We start from the raw sequence: 22385 nt of genomic DNA on the forward strand, positions 1-22385 counted from the left end.
ATCCGCATCAGAAAGCTCGGCCTGAAGCTTGGCCTCCTCACGCAGTCGAGCAGAGACCTTTTCTGTGTCTCTGCTCTTGTTGGTAAATCTCACGGGAGCAGCTGTCAGGAGTACAGGCCTTGTTAATACAGGTTATATCCAACTAATGCTTGCCTGATATTTTTGTTGTAGGCTTCAGGCTCTTTGAAAAAGTCTTAGGTCTTGTCATATAATCATATGACATTAATCATATTCATCATTATTGAACAGCTCATAATCATATTAATATAGCACAGCTTCTTCCAGTTCAAGAGACTCCATGTGGTTTTATGGCCAGCACCATAGAGAAACAGAAATAGACATCCTTTTATTGATTAATACTCATTTTTTTGAAAGCATTTGCAGAGTTTTTCACAAAGATTCAAGAATATTCTTCAGGAACAAATGCCTATTTAATATCTCTGGCTTTGCACATCAGATAGATGCAACTACTGCAATCATTTCTTAGAGGTAAGCCAAGGCACCCATGTCTCAATAATGCACAGCATTACACAAGATTTATCTGTTGTACTTGTCTACATCAGAGAAAAAAATCTCCAAGGAAAGTCCTCATTAGTAATCAATGATCCCTTAATTCCGAATGGCTCCTCTAGGGTTAGAAAGGCCAATCACACCTGGAGTTGAAATTAGCAATCTAAGGCTGTGACCTTCACAGTAGATCTGGTGACAGAATCCACTGACCGACGGCCTCATACCACAGAAATTATTTTGCTGATGTTACGTGGTCCTGACACAGAGCAACTAGGCCAGCAGCTCTCTCTGAACTTCACCCTATTACAGCCAAGTTATTAGCAGGACCCATGTTAATTTATAGAATGTGATTTTGGGGTAGTGTTGGCTGCATGAAAGGAAAGCAACCAGATATGAGTGTAGTCATCACATCACACCAACCGTCCCTTTACTGGAGGAAAAGCAAAGATCAAAGTAAATACCTCTCACTCTCATGTTGGTGCTGGTATCAACATTACCAGCGACAAATTTCACTTCTGCTCCATCATCATTCTTGGTGACATTCTTTATGATCAAGGTGTGAGTGGTTTGGGTCTTCTTAATGATACAGGTCTTGCTTTCCTGTAAGACTTTACCATTAAGGTACCAAGTGCCAGAACATGTTGTTGTAAGGTCAACAGTAAATGTGGCATCCCCTCCAGGTACAACTTCAGCAGTTGTCAGTGGAGTTTTCACAGCCACGATAGGTGCTGGAGAAGAAAACAATGAGATATATAACATGTGTTGGTTTTCTTCTCAGGACAATGTTCTCAGGAGTTAAATAGGGAATGATTAAAAAAAAAATCCTTCAGCACTTATACCATTTGTATGGAATGAAAGCAATACACACTCAATAGAATTTGATTTCTACAGATACATATAACTGACTTCTTATGTTAGTGTAACTCCTTTTTCTGCAGGGACAAAAGAAAGAGCACGTTTTACTATTTTTTTTCCTTAGATTTTTAAGGACATAGCAAATCTGAACCACCACAAGGACCCATAGCAAATATGCTATGTATTTATTAAGCAGTGGTATTCTATTTATAAAAAGTCCTCAGGAGGTCATCCAGCCCAATACATAGTCACTTCTACACATCCTAGGAAAATATAGGCATATTCTGACTGCTTGGAAAAAGGATTGCATGATATGAGGACTCGGCATGACCAAATCTGAGCAAATGTCTTTCCATGCACTAAATTAAATGAAAAAACAATTACACTGTACACAGTGATTGTATCTGCACAACGGCATCCTCAAGATAAAGCACAATCACCATTTTTTTTTCCTAGAAAAACTGTGATTAAAAAGACTGGAACTTATTTTTCCTGACAGGAGAATCACCACAAAAATATTCTCTAGCTGCACCCTCAGTGCATCATTTATATACTAAAGATTATATTGTTACATGTAATTTTCTCCTTTCACTCCAGCTCTGGAAGAGGTATTTACAAGTTTAAGCATTTACAAGTTTCAGATTCATTGCAAAGTACTCCACCTTTCACACAGTCTGGGGGCAAGAGACTGCAGCATCCTCGTGGTTGCAGTCTTCACTCTCACCCTGCATCCCTTCTGCTACATACAGGCAGCGGTTGAAATGAGACAGAAGATCTACCAGTAAAGGAGGTTTTTGTTCACTATTGCTCTATCCTTCCCCTTATCATGGTTATATATCTCTAAACAGTTGGAATGGTGGATCACCACAGACCCATCCATGTTTAGGAGGCATTGTGCTCACCAAGGTGCACGCTTCCTGGGAATTCCAGACAGGGACTCTGTCCGTACGCGTTGACTGCGGATACTCGGAACTGATAATCGGCTTCTTCTGACAGGTTGCTCATCGTGAACTCCAGGTCGGGCACAGGAGACTCATGACATCTCACCCAGGTGAAGCCCATTAGCTTCTTGCGCTCCACTACGTAGCCATCGATTGGAAGGGGACGATCTGTCTTTGGAGGGGACCATGCTAGCGTCACTGAGGTTTCTGTTTTATTTTTCACCACAGGGTCGACTGGGGGCTGCGTGGGAGGTTTTTTAGGAGCTAGAAAGGAATAAATAAAATAGGACAAGGAATTCATATCCGAGTGGAAAATCCACTGAAACTCACTGAAAAAAAAATCAGCTGAGCTTGCTTAAGCAAATGTCTTAAGGATATATGAGGTTAATAATCATTATGAAAACCTTGAGGTAATATGGAAAATCAGAAGAGTCCAAAAATCCCTAAAAGAGACTTCCAGATGGTATTATACCCCTTACATAGAAGTACAATATTCTTACTAACTAAATACATGAGATTGCTACACAACTTTACGCACAATGCATTACACATTAATGTGGCATCCTCTGCAGCAATATAAATCTACTCCCTAAAAGATACCCAGTGCCTGGAGTCCATCTCCTGGACTCCATCCATTTCCTGCCAAGAACCTGCTCCAAAAGGATGCTGGAACATTTCAGCACAGGTCCTCAACAGGTTTAAACATAGGCCAATATACAATGGGGACATTTCAGAGATGCAAAGTAGACATGAATGAGAAAATTATAGGGCACACTCCTTTATGGACATCTCAGTTGCTTGTCGCACAGGCTTGGCCTTTCTCTGAAACCAATTTCACTTGAAAAAAATCTCGCCTCTGTCCTGCTTCTCCATTTTATGCCATTCCCAAAGGCCTTTTGCAGCTATATCTCCCAAGGATGATAGCTGCCTACTGGGGATCTCTGTCAGGAAGGACATTTTTTAGCAATTTATAGAGAGACACCTCACTAACAGTCAATGAAATCCACCTATTGCATGGTATCCTAAGTCGTATATGACACAAGTATTTCTGAAGGTATTTGCATAACTAAGATTTTTGTTCACCTCCTCTGACCATTCTTGAATTCTTCAGAGAAGGGTAAAACCCCATGTCAGTTATTAACTATGAGCTGCCACAGATAAGGGCAAGAGGGTATGAATTATCTGATATGTTCTAGCCACAGATATACTGGCACAATAAATGAAAAATATCATGGCATTTAATTTTGGCTATCTGAACATCAGATGTTTGGTGTAAGCCTATAATCCCCTATAACCTGTGGGTAAAAGCATTCTCAGGAGAAATTCATCCCAGTTTAAAGGAGGTGTGTGAGGCAGGTGAAACAAATGGCACATTGCAGATACTCAGAAATTCCTTGACTTTAGAGGGATCTGTGCAGTGAGCCTACAGTAAAAGCCAAGCTCTGAAACAACTGCTCTGCGCCTCAATTTGCCCATCCGTAAAATGACCGATAGACAAGGAAGGTATAGAGCCAACAAAATATTAATATTGCTTGCTTCATAAATGCTATTAGATCTGCCAACACCAGCTAATCAAAATGGATGTGAACATAGTACATGGGATTCTCCAAGGAGCTAATCTTGCACACCTGGCGTGTAAAAATAGGAAATCTCGATGTGAAAACACTTCTCCATTACGTAAGCAGCGACTTAATTTGGGGAGCACAGTTACTGCTGGTCAGAGTTAGATGCCAAAGGTCCCGCTAGTCTAGCATTAAGCTGAATACTAGACGCTGGAATCAAATCTCCTGACCTTACCATCAGCAAATGTAATGTAATATTTTGTTCAAAAATACTTGCATATGGGAAGGGAGCTTCTTAACTTTTTTTTTCCAGTTACAGGAATCAGCTCCAGCTTCACAACTTGGACAGTGGAGTCAGAAGTCTGACCAAGACTTTGTCTGTCATCTCCATCACAGAGTGCTTGGTGGGATGTGACCACTTTCCAAATACCTTAGAGAGTGGCACAAGCTTGATTTTTTTCTTTTTCCTTTTCTCTTCTGGTTAGTACTTGTAACTTAATAGCACCAGAATGCCCCAAGGAAGCTGAGATTACAGAGTAGTTATGCACCTTCATCTATTTATCTACTACCACTGAGTAATAACAAATCAGAGGTGGTACTGATGGGAGAAAAGTTGACTTCTCTGCAATTCACATAGGGACTGCAGCACAGATGTAAGCCAAATGTAAAAGTACTCTCTCTTAGGAGGCAGCTTTTGCCGGGGAAATGCAGTGCCATCAAAATAGGAACAACTTAGTATAAATTAGGACCTGAAATGAAATTTTGCTGAAATTGGCCCATCTCAATCACACTGCACCTACTTTTAAAACTCAGTCAGCTGAGACCCCTGCTCTGACGAGATTTGTCAGCTGAAGGAATTCTCCATCCTGTGTGCTCTATCAATGTTCCCAACTAAAGCTAAAGAAGCCAAAGGTCCCGTTTTTTAATCTAAATGCATCAATAGGGATCTGTCAGCACCTTTATGTCAAAAAGGGAAAAGAAATGACACGGCTTTGCTGGGTTTGGTGACAAGGAGGAAATTACTTTGTAGGAGGAAGCATCTCTGCTTTGCCTTGCAGGTTTTTACTTTATTCTAAAGCAAGCAGCTTTAGAAGCTAAAAATCAAAGTAAAATGTTTCAAGCTTGTTAAATGCTTTGCTGCACCTGAAATGTGTGGTGTGCACTTGTACAGAGGTTCTTTCACAGGTTTTTATTTATTTAACTTGCTACAATGCAAGCAAGTTTCAACCTTCCCACAATATTCTGGGGCCTTCTCTGTTAAGAGTCAATATTAACTCCCCATTAAGAGTCAACACACCTATCAGGGACCTTTGTATCTCCCAATGCTCAGAACCTAGCAAAGGAACTGAATGTTGGCCAACTCTTACCTCCAAATCCTCTGTGAAGCTAAGAGAATGAGAATTAAGAAGTCCCTGTTTTCTGAAAAAAATCATTAGTCTCATGACAAGAAATGCTAAATGTCCCTCAGAGAACCTACTGCTTTTGGAAAATGGAGCTTGTCTTACACACTTTGATGCAGGCATTTAGGAAATTCATGGTGTGTGCAACAAAGGACAACTGCAATGTATAACTTAAAAATTGCTTTCTAGGCAGCTCTTAGTGGAGAGAAGCCCCATAATCCATATTCTTAATTATCATTTTACATTCATTCCAGACAAGTTCAGAGAAAATACAGGCTATACTCTGCCTCAGAACTTGTCTTCTGTCTTCTCTCCCTAATATCCTATAAAGTTCCCTTTCAGGTAGTGAGCCTTTGGAGCAGACATAGGACTTTCCATCGTCTTTGGCCAATGCACAACTTACCAGGGCACCGTTTGGAGAGAACACTGCTAAGATGGGAGCACCTGCTTGCTGGGGAAAACACAACAGCAAGGCTGAATAAAAATGAACCTTACTAGTCACAGTGAACTGGGTAGAAGTTCTGCTTTCATCCGCCAGGAAGGCAATCTCGCCAGCATCTTCCTTCTTACACTCTCGGATGATCATGGTGTGTTGCTTGCCGGAGCATGTGATGGTGATTCGATCACTGGGTTGCACCTCTTCCTTATTCTTCAGCCAGCGGATCTTCTGGCATTCATTGTCCAGCTCCACACAGAAGACGGCGGTGTCATTTACGTGGACTGCAGTCTTTCGTGGAAGTTTCTTAATGATGTTCCCTTCAAATGAAGAACCAATTAGGAGCAGCCAATGGCAGATATAGAAGACTAAAATCTCTGGTAACAGCAGACCAGTCTGAATATAACAGAACTAGCCAACTGTTCTCACCTAATCAAAACATTACAGGCACTATGCAGATATCCTTAAATGAAATTCTAAACTCTTTGTTACATAGCAAGTCAGAATAGACAACGCCAATCACTCATTTATGCCTTCAAAGAGAAAAAAAAATGTTCTACTTGATTATGGTCACCTATGTTTCTAGTCTAACATGCAGCATCTTCTGTTAAATAAATACAAGGTATGTAGCCTTAAAAATAACAGATTTGACATTGAGGTAGCTTTTGTCTGCATATCCTGGGAATTTACATGAAATCTTTGCTAAAGTAGGTCAGTCTTAGACTAGACAGGTTCCAGGATTTTTTCTCCATCACATGACCAGTACATTATATAACCAAGCATTCAAACATACTGATCTCCTGACATAATATAGAAAACCCCAGATAGTTCTTTTTAGAGCAAATCCAGAAATTTGCATGGAATTAACTTATCTTACCGGTGGCCTTACCAAGTTACCCAGGTGATTATGACTTACAAGAATAGCCTCAAAGTTACAAAATGTGCCCACACCCATGTAGGTTTGGGCAGGAGCTCATCCCTCCAAACCAGAATGCTCTCAAATAACAACGCAATGCTATGACTTTGGAACGAAACGACTCCTTCCAAGACCCACAAGGTCTGTTTGCGTCCAAGCTCACATATCTTGTATTTATTTAACAGAAGATACTGCATGTTAGACTAGAAACATAGGTGACCATAGCTCAGTACAAAGCTGCTTTACACATGTAAATGAATATTACTGTACAGCAGTGAGTGTTTTAATGTAAGTTTCATTATTTTAGGCACAGGCAGGTCCCTCTAAAAACCTTTAGACCAGAACATTGAGCATGATATGTGTTGACTTTATCTCTGATGTGAGCTCCTCATGTGGACTGAAATTTGACATTTCAGAGCCAAGTCTTACTCAATAAAAAGAATATAAGAAAATCAAAGCAATCAAGCTGGAAATAACGAGATTCAGAGGGGTAAAACAAGGTTCTAAAGAAATCTGCCCTCACACATGGGACCTTTCATTCAGGGTTTGCTTTGGGCCACGAGGAAGCACCTTCCTACAGGAGACTGGTTGCAGGTGACTATGTAGTCCCCTCTGAAGACCTAGAAAGTCTGCATTCATCCTCTGTTAAGTTTGGCTCTGAGTCTGCTCCTTGCTGCCCTCAGCGGTGTCCCCATCTCTGCAGCACCACGGGGCTGTGCAACCAGCCAAGCTCTCACATTATCCCTATCCTGCCCTGCTCTCTCAAACCTTCTCCTCGGGGCAGGCACAAGGATCCCACAAGAAGGCTCTGCCTCCTTCCCCTCCCAAGGGCTCCACCTGACTCAGTCACTCTCTTTCTAATGGAACATGCTGTAGTATCATAACACAAACAAGCAAAACAAATACCATCTGTCCTACTGGGGCCAAACAGGCTTACAGTATTTGTCTGGCTCAGTCCTAGCAGAGCTGTAACAAAATGATGTCTGCATGCACTCTCATGTCTTTAGGATAAATTTTGCTTTATGCCTTCTCCCAAAAACACTCTTGTCTGCTTGCTAATGGTACAAAAACTGCACGTATGAAGGATGCACATCTCCCAGTTGTCTTGCAGCAATTCACGTAGTGGAAAACTTCTGGCTGGTTTCAGTGGCAGTAAAGCTGGGCTTTAAATCAGACAAAACAAATGCAGTCCTGAGCTGTTGGAGATCCTGAGCTGTTGCCACAGGTCTCCAGTTCCGGTTACTGGAGTGGAGGATGTGAATCTACATGCACATTTTGCACCAGTCTTTCCAGACTCCAGAGCACAGCTCCTGATGTCCAGCAACACGGATCTTATTTCTGATGAAATCGCCCTGTTGCTGACTGCTGTCTGCACCATGCATCAGACCTTAAAAAGCAGATGTTAAGCCAACTTACCAGGACACTTGGAGCCACTGTCAGACAAATTTACCACTGTGTTTGCAAGACACCTGACAAGATCTGCACGAGGGCACACCAGGGGATATATTTGGTGTTTGGGATTACATTAAGGAAAAGCCACAACGCAAGGTTACAGCTCAAGAATTTTGCTTTACAGGAAGCCACCCTAAGTACAGCGTTCCTCTGCATTATATATTTGCAACTATCGTGCCTTCAACACAATTTCTTCCCATTCTGTGACCCTGTATCCCAGATATATCCTTCCACGAGATCCCAGTTTGCTACTAACCAAACACATAGAGCTCATGTGAGAATTTCAGTGCAAGACCTGGCCTATCTGCTGTAGAAAGACTCTTTCTTACCTTGGACAGACAACTCTGCTATTGTCCTGCTGCCCTCCTTCATCTCGCAGATATAGACAGCGTCATCATCTGTGGTGACATCCTGGACAGTGAGCCGGCGGTACGTGCCCTCTTCTTCGATGTTGTATTTCTTACTCTGCTGGAGTTTGGTTTCCTCCTTGAACCAGGTTGTCTCTGTACTAGGAACAGGCACCTCACACTGGAAGGTGGCAGATTCCTTCTCCCGAACTTCCAGATCCTTCAGTTTTGCTTTGAAGGGTATCAAGGGTTCTTAAGAGAACAAAAAGGGAGAAACAAGAATTTGTGATAGTCTGGGTATGATTTGGCAAATAAATAATTTGTTAGAAAACACTACAACTCCTTATTAATTATATTGATTTGTAATAAGCCACTATTCAAATCCAGAATGAAGAACTTCTTCAGTAGTTTTCTGCTGTCATGCAAGAAAGGAGCCACTCTAAACCACAAAATCTTAGACCCCACCGGAATTATTTTACTTGTCTATAAGTGAACAAGTGTCAACCTGAGCTGTGCTACTTACAAGCAGCACCTCACAGAGGTGTTAGCTCTAATCCAAACAAACATGAATGCATTGGTGCATCATGAGGTTATCAAACTCTGCTCTCCTGGCCAGATTGTCCTCTAAAGCCAACTTCTCTGCATTGCACTCTGTCCCATAGGCCAATGGGATGGAGGGCAGACACCATCCTCTCTGTATCAGAAGTCACTTCACTTCATTATTAGTCTTTAGTAAGACAAGAGTCTTTGGGTGGAAGAAGAAAGAAGGAAGCAATTCTGGGGCAGCACGAGCACTTGAGGTAGTCAGCTGTTACAAGAACCAAAGTTTTATGGGTCTGGGAGCAGAACTGAGCTTGGTGGAAGGAGCTGAAAGGGCAAAGAAAGACAAGAGGCAGCTGCACACACAAGAAAGACACGGGGGAAGGCACAGAAGTAACTGATAGAGAAAAGCACCAAATTTTGGATCAGATTTGTCAATGACAATAAGAGAAATAAACAAATATATTAAAAAAAAAAAAAAGAGAGAAAAAAAGAGAGGAAAAGCTCATGTCTCCCACCTGCCATTTTTTTTTTTCGGCAACTGGGCTCCACTGCTCCAGCTTAGGGAGAAGCCAGAGTGAAGATCAAACAGGCGAAACAGCTGCATGGCAGCGATGGAGAACATTTTACAAACAGAACAATACAGATATCACTTAAATCCTGTGACAGCTGAGCTGTGAGATCATCCTGATAGCCCAGCACCGGCACAGAAAAGGAGGAACTGAACCGAAGAGGGCAGCTTCTGCTCGCAGCCACGGGAGGGTCAGGGAGTGCAGCTGGATTGGCCAGTGCCAACGCACCACCGCCCAGCGCCTGGTGTCAGATCATGTCCTGACACGTGCCCTCCATCTTCTGATAACTACTGCACCAATTTGCAGTCTTCTGCCTCCCTTCTCACTCACCTCCTCAAGCAGATAATTTCACATGCTCACAACGGCTTGCAATGCTAGCCATTAGTCTAAATGTCAGTCAGAAGTGGGCTTTACATTTCTGATTCCACACTTGTATTGACACATCCCACTCAAGTCACCCTGCTTTACAGTCTGGAAAAACACAAATCAGATATCGTAGCCCTAAGCTTTCTTTGACCAGCATCAGTCTCTGCTTTGTAAAATTCAAAGCTGTGTCGGGGTATGTTGCTATAGAGGAAGGCAGAGAAGGGACAAAATGGCCCTTAGTTCTGGAAAAGAAGATCTCATGTGCACACACACAGCATGAAAACCACCTTCCTGACCTGCAGCACTTCCAGCTGGGTGAAGCATGGTTTAAAAGGAGCTTCTCTGGCTTTTGGTAGTTCAGCGTAAAACTGAGTCCACCACCTGTCCCAACCATAAGGAACAGGGACAGCAGGGGACAGCAGGTCCCCTGTTAGAGGGACCAGGCTGTCTTTGGTCTCCTTAGTTCTCTTTTGAGCTCAAGCCCTGGAAAGTCAACATTTGGGCTTACAGACCCCTCATCCCACCCCTGGCACAGCCAAGACTGCAGCTGTCACCCAAACAACTCCTATCATCTCTCAACAAACGCAGCCTGAACTGCCCTGACAGGCAGCCAGAGTCCGACAGGCACGAACAGGCAGCACTGCTATCTGCTATCCTGGTTGTTATCCAGAGATTACAACCTGCCTGGGAACCTGTAAAATACTTTAGGAATAGCTGTGTGGCTCCAAATCAGTGCCTGCTGTTAACCTATCTTGTCAATGTGGTTATTTTATTGAAAGAGTTCAGCTCTAATGTGCCTCCTTAAAGTCCTATCTAAAAAAACCCTTCAGTTATAGTAACACAGACCTGCTCTGACCTCCCTTGGTGCATTAATTTTCCTCCTCTCTCTATCCAACATGCAGGTTGGGCTTCAACCTCACAATCCTGCATATCACCTCTGGAAACACCTCATGTTTCCGAGGGAAATGACGTAACACTCGTGACACGGGACCAAGAAAGAGGATGAGACCAAGAAAGCATTTATGAAAAGGATGCCAGCCTCGGGGAACTGGATACAACGGTGATGTATGAGGCACAAGGGAATCTGGAGCAGGCTACGACACGCCAAAGGGCTGGAAGGAAATAAGAGATGTGCAAGGGAGGCACACAAGCACGCTCTGTATTTGAAGCAATCAGTCACCTCATTAACCCCTGCCCCTTTGCAGCCACTGGAAAGTATCTGAAGTAAACAAAGCAAAAAGCTCTTCACTGTGCAAACACTGTACAAAAGTCAAGGGAAGATCTGTGAAAGGTAGATGGTTGATCTTCCTTGTTAGTAGACTAATAAACATAGTCTGAATATACAACCATGTAATATTTACATAAAAAAGGTATGTTCTCCTGGCTTTTCAACTTAAAGATGATCCACATTACTAGTTAAATGCGAAAGCAAACAGATATACTCATTCCCCAGTGGCCCAAATGGTGAATTGAATAGAGAGGTCTCTTGTTACTCTCTTTCAACCCGTGTTGGTCTGTAGCCTCTCTCATCTTGACAAATTCTGTAATGTAGGCATACTCTGTTGCCCATTTTTGCAGCACCCAGCACAGTAGGCATGCTGGTCTATGGCTGGAATTAATATATTTTAATGTTCCCATTAGAAATTATATAGAAATATTTTCTGCTATGACTAATGTAGGCACACCAAGAAGAGTTCCTGCAGATAACAACATTTATCCCTTATCCCACATTACATGCTACATCATAATACATAACTACTGATTGCTCATTTCTAAATTAATCATACATTATGTGTTTGCAAGGCATTTATAAATGGAATCTCATGTTAAGCATATACCAGAGAAGATAACACCCTTTGGCTCCCTACTATTTTCCTTATTTTTCAAAATTTTCCTAACATCTGAAAATATCTTCAGAAGATAACCAAAAAGTGCACTCAGTTGATGTTACATGACATAATTTTCAGATTAAAAGTGTGGAACTATGTTTTTTTCTGATCACTTCTCACCAATCATTTGTAGAACTAGATATTTCCATGAAAGTTCAGAGCTTTCAGTTGGGATGGCAATTCTGATTTGCTTGCTAACAGCTAGGCTCCAATGCATCTTTTCAAAACTCACAGTGCCCCAATAGTTCACTCAAATTCATCTCTAGTACCATTTCTTTTGTAAAATGATGAGATCTCTGCAATTTAATTATACACATTTTCCTATTGATCTGATTTTAGCCAAAGCAGAAATGCATATGAAGCCATTAATGTAAATCCTAAAGAAGCACTTAAAATATGAGAGACCTACAAAAAATTCTAATTGAGAAAAATATGAGATGGAGACAGCAAAGCAAAACAAAACCCAGAGCCAGTGTAGAGCAGGAAAAGTTCATAGAGTCAGCGGGAGGCTACAAGTCCTTAGACCAGCTATGATTTTGGCCGCTTATTTTGAGAAAATATCTCTCCAGACCGTCATACGTTTTTGTTTGGTCCATACCAACCAAACTAGCAATGAGATGATGTAATTTTTCAAAAGCGGGTCCTGCTAACACATATTTTGCTAAGAACAGGTGCAGACTGCAAAGAAGCCAGTGCCTCCATCTCTGACCTGGTCTTTTCACCTGCCTGCATTTCCTCCTGCCTGCTCCGGGGCTTCTCATGGGCTGACCATTTATTACTCCAGAGTCAAGTTCTTCATCTATCAGATAAAAGTGATCTAATGATAGAGAGAATGTGGAGAATCTTTTCAAGGCAGGCAATCTAAAGCTGCACAGAGAACCTTCCAACCTTTGGTCTTCTTATCATTAATGGTGGGTTCCAGCTCTGCCCTGTGCCTCCCTATTTCTCATGTCACAATTCATTTTCAGATTTCCAGTGTCTGGAATACTGCTATGACAGCGGTCACCCAAAATCACGTCAGAGCAGAGGAAGGAAGAATTGGCCTCAGTGTTAGTCTGTTTTTCCATTCTTTATCCAATTTGACTTGCAACCTTCAACCTTTACACACAATATCTGATTACTGAACAAGTCCCTTTGAATTCAGGGACTCAGTCTCAAATTCCGTTACTCTGATGAAGCTCCCTTGGGCTGGGCCCAGGGATGGAGACCTGTACACTGCTCTTGTTAACTTTACAAACTGCCTAGGGTCATCACCAAAGCCTTGATTATTATTATTATGAAGGTTTTGGTAGGCTTTTGGAAGGCTTTTGGCTTTCCTACCCATGACATTATGGGTATAAGCTGAAACACAGGAAGCTCCACCTGCATGTGAGGAGGAACTTCTTTCCTATGAGAGTGACAGAGCAGTGGAACAGGCTGCCCAGGGAGGTTGTGGAGTCTCCTTCTCTGAGGATCTTCCGAACCCGCCTGGATACCACCCTGTGCCACGTGCTCTGGGTGTCCCTGCTGGAGAAGGGGGTTGGACTAGATGATCTCTAGAGGGTCCCTTCCAACCTCAACCATTCTGTGATTCTGTGAACTTCATGAAATTTAAGTCATTTACTCATGCTCCTGACATCCTCTCTGGGTTTACTCTTTGGAAGCATTTCTTCACTTCTTTTGCAGCTTGAATTTCAGCATGTGGCTTGTGTTTTTATCCCTGCTGAAAACACTAGAATCCCACACATTTCTGAATCAGATTAAATTGCTCTAGGTTTTCCTTATTCGTGAGAACAACAGTCTGCCCTGTAGTCTCTCCTTGGAGTTCTACATTTGATCCACTATATCTCACTTAGGTACAGCTCAAATATCTCTTCCCTTTAGCTCAGTGACCTTGAAGTGCTTACAAATGTGCTGGGCTCCCCAGGCCTTGAAACTAGATTGACAGTATCAGAGGAAAGACTAGAGGAGATCTGATCTGTGCTCTGTCCTGCTCCTGGAGAGGTCCCTTAATAGCCACATTGAGATAGGATGCTGGTTGGCTTGGCCTTTATGCCCTTATCTTCAAACAGAGTCATAAATACCCTCATTCAAATTCTTCTGTTTAAGCTATGTGCTGTGTGTGAGTCAGAATCCTACATGCTTGTCCTCCCAGAAATCCGTATCTATGGACGTATGCTCGGGAAGCAGTACCACAGGCTCTAAAAATAAGCTGTTACCTTTATAAAGACCAATGCTGCAGCATCATGCTGACAGAGGTGGCTGCCTGGAGAATTTAGCATCTTCTGCATTACTGAGCAAAGAGAAGATTGTTTGGCAAGATGACCTACCCCCCAAAACATGAGGGCAGGTGAGCAAATAACACATCACCAAGGGCATAAATAGCAGATTAAAAGCTCCCTTTGCAGCTGCATCATTTGGAGCTGTGTCTTTGAAGGGCTGAGAAGGACTTCTGGTGGCACAAAGAAGAGTCATTATCCAGGGCCTAATTATAACCAACACACACATTTTCCATGGCTGTCTTGGCCTGGTCAGAAAGCCTAACATGGCTATAGCATAACAAAGAAACAGATCATAAACATTTCTGCTTTATCCCTCTGACTCACAGATGTCTCTCAACAATGGACATTGATAAATAACCTTTTCCCGTGATGCTTCATCCTGGACCTGCTGCTTTGCATGCTTTTCCCATCCCCTTTGGAACAGATTGAACCCACTGGGAACAGGCAGATAAGCACAGGCCCTATGGAGATACTGCAAGACAGTCACTGGGCATAAAACAGAGCCAGGATCAGTCTTTGCCGCTGAGTCCCATCTCATGAGGTAGTCAAAGCTTCGTGGAAGAGGCCAAATGCCTTTCCTGACACCACTCAGCACCTCCCAGGGATGGCAATGAGTGGGACTGTTGCCAGAGAGCTCCATGGATCAGGTGTCTCAGATGGACCCAGGGAATAAGTCACCGATGGAAAAGACAGCGAATGTGAGAGGAGAAGTCCAGAACAGGGAGAACAGAAAAATCAAAGCGGAGACTTTTGAAGATGAGTATGAGACACAGAGCCTTCCTCCTCATTTGAATTTCTACAGTATTTTGCTGTCAGTCAGAATAGTCTATTTTACCACTTCACTTACAGAAGCAAAGCTTTCTCGGCTGAAAGTTAATTTATAGGTGTTGCCTGACACCTTGCCAAAAGAAGACCAGCTAGGATATTTAGAACTTCCTTTGTAAAAATATTTGTGCCACATTTTTTTCTGCAGCCCTGATTAATTTGATCTGACCCTTGCCAGAGTTGGGCAAGGGACTCTCTGAAGGCAACTTCAGATTTGCCTTATCATTACTGACCAGGACAGAGACATCCTGAAACAGGCACAAGCTGGAAGAAGGCTCAGGAGGTCTGGAGAAAGCAGGAGTTGGGGTAGGTCCCCAAGGAATCTAAGGCAGCTTCACATACTCATCTTGCAAGGAAAGGGAGCTTGCAGCTCTTCTATGTAATGTTTGTTTAAACCCTGGAGGGTAGGATGGGGCTTTTGTAGTCATCGAACCAAAGGATGGCAACAGATTTCTCAGATTACCCTAAAACCAGCCTGGAAAAAAGCTTTAAAGATCTAATCCATCCAACTGACTCACAACAAGCCAGTTCTGCATCATGTAACCATCACTGATGCTTGTTTATGATCTCCCTATACATTGCCAATGATGACACTCTCCCTTCTCCACAGATCATCTTTTCCAGTGGCTAACGCACCAAATTCACATCTCCCTTGCAGTTTTATGGCTGAATCTCTGCTTATACTCCCTGCGACCAGCCAATAAACCTCTGCAAAGGAAGAAGGTTCAGAGGAGATGGACAGAAATAATGTGCCCATGAAGCTCATGGAAAAATAGGCAACTATTACAAAGAAAATTTAATGTATCTCAGCACAGAGAAGAATAGGCAACTATTGCAAAGAAAATTTAATATATCTCACTACAAAGGAGACTTTCCTTTAGATAAGCAGTTCTATCAGTTGAGTTAATTCTATTACAGTAGACCAATTTTTGTATAAATGTTTCTTCCATGAGTTAATCTGAAGATTGCAAATGTTTCCCTTAGTTAGTCATACCATCATGCAGGGACCCTGTACATGGCTCAGCCAAGCATGAAGTATAAAAAAACAAACAACTAACAGAAAGAATTTTGAAGAAAACAACGGGCCTCGAGCTGGTTTCAACCCACGTATTCATTCCCAATGATTGGGGATGTCCATGGTTGTGATGGTGAGCATATCATAGATACACTCTGTTTTTTCACTCCACTAAATCAAAACGCCAAATCAGTAAAGTCACTATGAAAATTGGTGTTTAAATTGAAATAAAGTCAGAATCTTCAATGCTTACATTTCAAGTTAAACATCACATCCTCCATGTATGAAATATGTAAAAGCACCTGTTCAAGGATCCCTGGACTCTGACACTCCCATTTGGGAGCGCACTGTTTTTTTCTCCAAGCAAGGCTGCCCGCACCAAAGAGCAAATTTAACCACCCACCTTTGACAGTGACCAGCACAGAGCTGTAGGTCTGGCCTGCCAGGTTGGAGGCTGTGCAGGTGTACATCCCATTATCCACCTGCTTGCAGAAGAGGATCTTCAGCACAAAGTTCTCCTGGTCATCCTCGTAGATGACATGCCGCCGCCCTTCCACGATGACCTCGTCGTCCTTTTTCCACACGATCTCCGGCTTGGGCTCTCCCGTCACGTAGCAGCTCAGCTTGGCGTGCTTGCCCTCCGTCACGCTGCACGTGCGCATCAGTGTCCCAAACGTTGCGTTGCGGGCCCCCTTGCCGGTGAGGCCCGCGGCCCGCTCGTAATCCCGGGAGAGGCCGTAGCTGAAGGCAGACAGTCCTTCCGTCATGGAATATGGATGAGTGGACAAGGCATCATGGACAATATCCGTCTTCCTGATCTCCTCCCGCCTCTTCTGCAAGTGGGACAACAAGGAGACGGTCTTGCTGCAGCTGGTGTCAAAATAGTTGCTGCTGCCCGGGTTATGGGAGCCCTGCGTCTCCACAACCAGTGCAGCTGAAGCGCTGGCAGAGCCGATGGGGTTCTCTGCCCGGCATGTGTATGTTCCACTATCCCCAAGCCGGGCACACTGGATGGTGAGCGCATTGGACTCTCCGGCACTTTCCATCTGGAAACGGTTGGCATCGGCCCGGCTCCGCAGGTGTTTCCCATCCTTCTCCCAGTTCACAGAAAGCGGCGGGCTGCCTTGAACTTTGCATTTGAACATAGCATCTTCTCCCAGAGTTACTTTGATGGAGGTGGGTTTCTGGATGAAGTATGGGGCTGACTCTGTCACTGTGGTCTCCTCTCCAACTTTGATACTGACGGCTGCAAAAGCTTCCCCAATGGTGTTCTTGGCCCGGCAGATGTACTGGCCACTGTCCTCTAGGCTCAAATCATAGATTGTTAATCGATACAGATCCCCATCCTCTGTGGTTTTAAACCTTCCTCCAGACTGGACTGGAAGTTTATCCTTTTCCCAGCTCACAACCGGGATGGGGTTTCCAATGATCTGGCAACTCAAGGTGGCATCCTTCCCCACAGACACCATAAAGGCCTTAGGCCGGGTCAGGAATCGGGGGACTCCACTAAACGAGCTGTAATCCATCTTGGCTTCCTGAAGAGGGAGAAAGAAAAAGAGCAAGAGAAAGCAGATTAGATAGCGGAGGCAAAGATCTGCTACACTTTTATGATATCAGGATGCTTGTCATCCAGAGCAATTCAGTTGGGTGATATTTTCATTGTCCCTCACGCTGCGAGTGAAAAGGTATTGGAATATTTTAGGTCTTAAGGATTTCTCAGATTTCAGCCTAGTGAAGTGAACCTGCTAACAGAGAAGGTAGCTCACTTCCCCACAGGGATCACAGGGCAAAATGTATTTTGGGGGAATTCATACAGAAATAACATGATTGTGCCTTTTAGCCTTAAAAACTTGGCACTAGTGAAATAAGCAGCACTAATGCTATATAATATATAATTCTATATAGTATATGGGCTAGTTTCATAATCATTGAGAAACAGACAGACATTATATTGATAGATGTGTCTGTGCACCAAGACACCTCCTCCTTCATACTCATCTCCTCTTCTGCTCTCTTTTTCCACTTCATTTCCCTTACTCTTTTCAGGTTTTTTCCGTTCTCCTTTTTAAATTCTGTTCATGTCCTTTCCCTTGTTGCTGGAGTGAATCTACTTCTAGGCCTCCAAAAGCAGAAGCCCTTTTCTGTGCATTGGCTAAGTTAAGTCCAGCACAGACAGAGACCCCATTAGCACCAGCAAGAATGCACCAGTCGAGTTCCCTTGGGAGTCCCCCCCAGCTCCAAGGCTCTCTGGAAGTCTCTTTCAGACAACCAGAGCAGTTTTGCTCACTGTATCTCCCTGGCCTTATAATGCCAGACATTCCAATCTCATTAAGTTTCTCCCCCTAATCTACACGGAAGCTCTCTCCTTGGGTGGGACCTGCAATGCTGCTCTCCTCTGTGTGCTTTTTTTCACCTTCAGAGTGCCACACAAAGCAAAATGCTCAGGGTGCTGCATGTTGCAAGTAGCTCAGAAGGGAAATAATAATCAGTCACAGCGACAGAAATATCCTCCTTAATCCTGCCGCAGTTTGGCTTCCTCGCTGACCACAAATCTACCCACTCTCTCACCCAATGACAGATGCCCTCACAGTCTCCCTCCACCTTCAGCAGAAGTTGCTAAGGGCCAAAAAACCTGCAGTTCCTTTTCCTGATGCCCCCTTTGGGCAGTGGTTTCAGCACTTTCTCCATCCTCCTCCAATTCCCGTTGCAATGCATTAAGGTTAATGTGAGGCAATGGAGTGGCAGCTGGCTCTGCTATTGACCTGCTGTGTGACCTTGGGGAAACTGCCCGTTTTCCCTGTGCCTTGGCTTCCTTCCCGCACGTTCTTCACTTCAGCACAAGGAGTCTCTCAATGATATGCACAGTGTACACGACAATACGTTTGCAGGGGTATAGGATAAACCATGAGTGAAAATAAAGAGCAAATTACAAATTTCCATTCTATTTATTCCACTGAGGATTGAAAGACTCACAAGTGACTGAAAAAAATAAATACTGGGAAAGTGCTGCAAAAATCCAGCATGAAATTCATTGTAATCATTACCATTGAAGAAGGTGTAACTGAACTAACCTTCGCCATTCACGTAGGCCACAGACAACATATAAGGCAAATAGAGTCATCTTTTTATGCTTAGGAAGAAAAATACACTCTAATTCCTATCTTATGCTTAACACTCCAAAGACTGTATGAAACTCTTAAATAGTTGAGGAAAAATACAGTGCATTCCATTCGTAAGCTTTACTACTTGAGATACAGAGATATTATTCCTTTGGTCTCAAACCAGTTTAAATCTGAACAGAGTTTTCACCTCCTGATCACCCTTATTGCATAGGAGCTCTATCTTCACATAAGCCACCCAGCCTCTGTCTACACTTATTTTAAAAAATATATTCCATAAGTATGTGCAAAATTGCAAGAAGAGAAGCTGCACGAACGGATAGAAGATGCATATATGGAGGCCTAGGACTTCAGCCAAAGTACATAGAACTAGGTGCAAATTTGTGCTGAAGTCTTCCGATGAAGTCTAGAGTCTTCTGCTTGTTTGGGGCAGTAGTACTTTAGTGTTCTGTGGGGGCCTCAGGGATTCTGGCTCCAGCAGTAACAACAGTAACTAAGAACTGATGATCAAAAATGGACCCAAAACTTGCATCCCGATCTTGACCATATTTTACCTGGGATTTCAGACTGCATCATGTCAGCAAAGTATTTGCATCTGTTCAGAAAGTACAGCGTTGCCTCACCTGCCCCAGCTCCCTGGTAGTTTCTGACAGACAGGTCATATGGACTTACTTCCAGCTTCAAATCCATGATGTCATAAAGAGCCAAAAAAAATGTCAAAGTTGCTTTGCTTCTTCAAACTAGTGTCTCTGCATAAAACAGAGAGTGTGCAAAGCGCCAGGGACATGAGAGCTGCCTGACCCTGTGCAGCCTTTCAGCAAGCAGCGACTTCCTCCAGGCCAGCTGGGTGCCTGAGCACGGACCTCCTTGCTCAGACACGAGGAGAGCTCCGTGCTGTGGGTGTGTGGTGGGCACGGACATGGTGAGCACGGGAATGCCGCGCACTTCCTAAAGCCCTCGTGCCTCCGCCTCGCCGGCCCTGCTGGTGCTTCCCATCCGCCCACAGCCTGCGTGCCTGGTACATCCCTGCTCCGAACAAGCGGCTTGCAGCCATTCCTCGGTGTCTGCAATAGTCAGCGATGGTTGAAACACAGGGAAGCTGCTGCATCCTGAAGGATGTCATCAGGTCTGCTGCATCCCTCAGGACACCGCCAACCTCACTGGTGCAACACATCCAACCGAGACCATTCTTGCCATAGCCTCAAGCTCCAACTTCCCTTTCCAGTTCCTCCCAAACACTTTTTCAATGTTTGCAGCTCATTCCAAAAGGTTTAAGCTGTTGAGTCCCAGCAGACACAGACTTGCTGGTGCAAAGTCAAGGCTCTCTGATGCAACCTTGCACCTGGCTCTCTACCAGCTTTTGCCATGCACCCTTCCACTCAACTGCTCTTATGCCATCATAAACAGCCAGGATATCAAAGGATTGAAAGGACTGATAATCTTCAGGGATTAGTGAAAACAGCGTGCTCTTCAGTATCCTTTTTTATTAATATCTAATACATTTAGGGAGAAAAAAATATTCCTTCCTCCTTTTGTAACTATGAGAAAGGCATTAAACTCCTGTATCGTCAGTCCCCGCCTGAAAAAGGGCTTAAAACTTTGCTTCCCGTGGTGCTGAGAACATAAAATCCAGCAACAGGCATGAAGTCCTAATGCTGCAAGAATGAAACCACATTAGGTGTAACAGCTAGGCAGATTATGCAGTTTAGATATAGTTTATCTAGTCCAGTCTATTTTATAGATTAGACTGTAAAAAATACATCATAAAGAGATAGATTAGGAGTTAGAGAGAACGGACAGCCTTGCGGGTGTATTCCTGAAAGGGCAAGATTTAATTTTCTTTAAATGAGTTGGTAAACAAGCTCATTCAGATTCTATGTACTCATACTCCAGATCAATTTTACAAACTTAAAACAAAATGAAAACAAACAAGCAAAAACTAATAAAAAACTCAACAGTTGTCTTGGAGGCAGTCAAGCTGATAACAAAACATGAATAAGCCTAGTTGACGTAAGCACCCTTTCCAACCCATCTCAGACATTTTACCATATCATATTTCTGCTTCTAATGTCACCACGATGCCACCACAGCAGAGGCTGCAGATTATTCTCTGCTGAGGCCTTTCAATCTGATGTTTAGAAGGGAAATCCTGCCCACCATGACTTCGGGCAAAGGGCAAAAACACTGGGTGACCAACCTCATAAAACGTTCTCAAGACAAGCATGACTACATGTCCATGAGGTTCGCTCAGATACCACCTAAAAGTTGGTCATGTGCTTGTTTGTTTATTTTCTCAGTTTCTACTCTTTCTTTGCCAAGTCAGCAAGCTGTTGGTTTGGAATCTTTTTCTCACTTTCAGAGTCCATGTTTCCTGGACTTTTTGCCCAGTGACAGTTGCTACAAACTGGCTCTCCTCTTTCTCAGGAGATGAAAAGTAAGAATCTCAGGGGAACGTCTGACTCCAGGACATGGATCTTGCAAAGAAAAATGCTAAAACAGAAAACTTCAGATAAAATTCCAGACAACGCTGTCATTTCTGTAGTCTACATGCTGTAACTACATGCACCGTTCCGTCTAAAAATGCCAGGAAAATACATGGAATATCTGCAGATGGGAAGTTGATAGATCATAAAATGGAAAGCACTGATTTCCTTCGATGTTTGCAGAAATGCTGCTAAGAGCAAAATGCAGTAATCCAGCCGCCTGGTTACTTCTCCGTCTCCCAGGTAATTGGGCTAACATTAAAACTAAATAGCCTTATGCATTTGGTGCCAGCTGCAAGTTTGATGGCTCAGTTGGGCCCTCATGGTTGCCTACAAACCAGCACATGAGACAGACAGCTTTAAGGGTGAAATGCACACCAGCACACCCATTGCTGTACGCCCGTTACATCTCTAAACCAGCTATAAGTAGAGGTTTGCACAGATGCACTAATCCGAGACGGCAGTTTATTTGATGCCCGTTTCATCAGGGCAGAACCGTATCCGCCACTGAAGAGCTGGGCTCGGAGCTTAGCTCGGGCTACTCTAAATTCCACTTCAGTGAGGGACGGCAGATGCTGGCATGTTCAAAGGTCACTTGGTGAGCACATGAAAGGGCTGTCTGGGGTGGTTTGGGGATCTGTCTCCATACCCTGAGGAGTGTTGCAGGACACAAGAGACTCCATGAAGCTGCAATAAACTCATCTCATTGCAATAAGTTATGTCATTGCAAGTTTCTAACTCATTTCAGAACCGGGCTTATCTAGTACCTCTATTTCCAGCCATAGGGGGAAAGTTTTGCAGCTGGCCAATGGCTAACAACAAGTGATGTTAAACTTAGGGGTATCACTCAGCAAAATGATGACTAATGCTCAAAACAAAACAGTCTTTCAATGGTG

The 22385-nt window shown here is 43.4% G+C and overlaps 1 protein-coding gene across 1 annotated transcript in view; it reads right to left on the bottom strand.

The window, feature by feature from the left end:
- Positions 1-17413, bottom strand: part of OBSCN (obscurin, cytoskeletal calmodulin and titin-interacting RhoGEF) — a 129766-nt gene extending 112353 nt beyond the window's left edge. The window contains exons 1-6 of the mRNA XM_026046171.1: positions 16688-17413; positions 16291-16579; positions 8402-8671; positions 5764-6024; positions 2268-2570; positions 972-1238 (exon numbers count right to left, since the gene is read on the bottom strand). Coding sequence (XP_025901956.1) covers positions 972-1238; positions 2268-2570; positions 5764-6024; positions 8402-8671; positions 16291-16579; positions 16688-17413 — 2116 coding nt within the window. The remainder of the gene's footprint in view (positions 1-971; positions 1239-2267; positions 2571-5763; positions 6025-8401; positions 8672-16290; positions 16580-16687) is intronic.
- Positions 17414-22385: the final 4972 nt, after the last annotated feature.

The sequence above is a fragment of the Nothoprocta perdicaria genome, unplaced genomic scaffold (genome assembly GCF_003342845.1).
Source record: "Nothoprocta perdicaria isolate Ctin4 unplaced genomic scaffold, notPer1 scaffold_424, whole genome shotgun sequence".
NCBI lineage: Eukaryota > Metazoa > Chordata > Aves > Tinamiformes > Tinamidae > Nothoprocta > Nothoprocta perdicaria.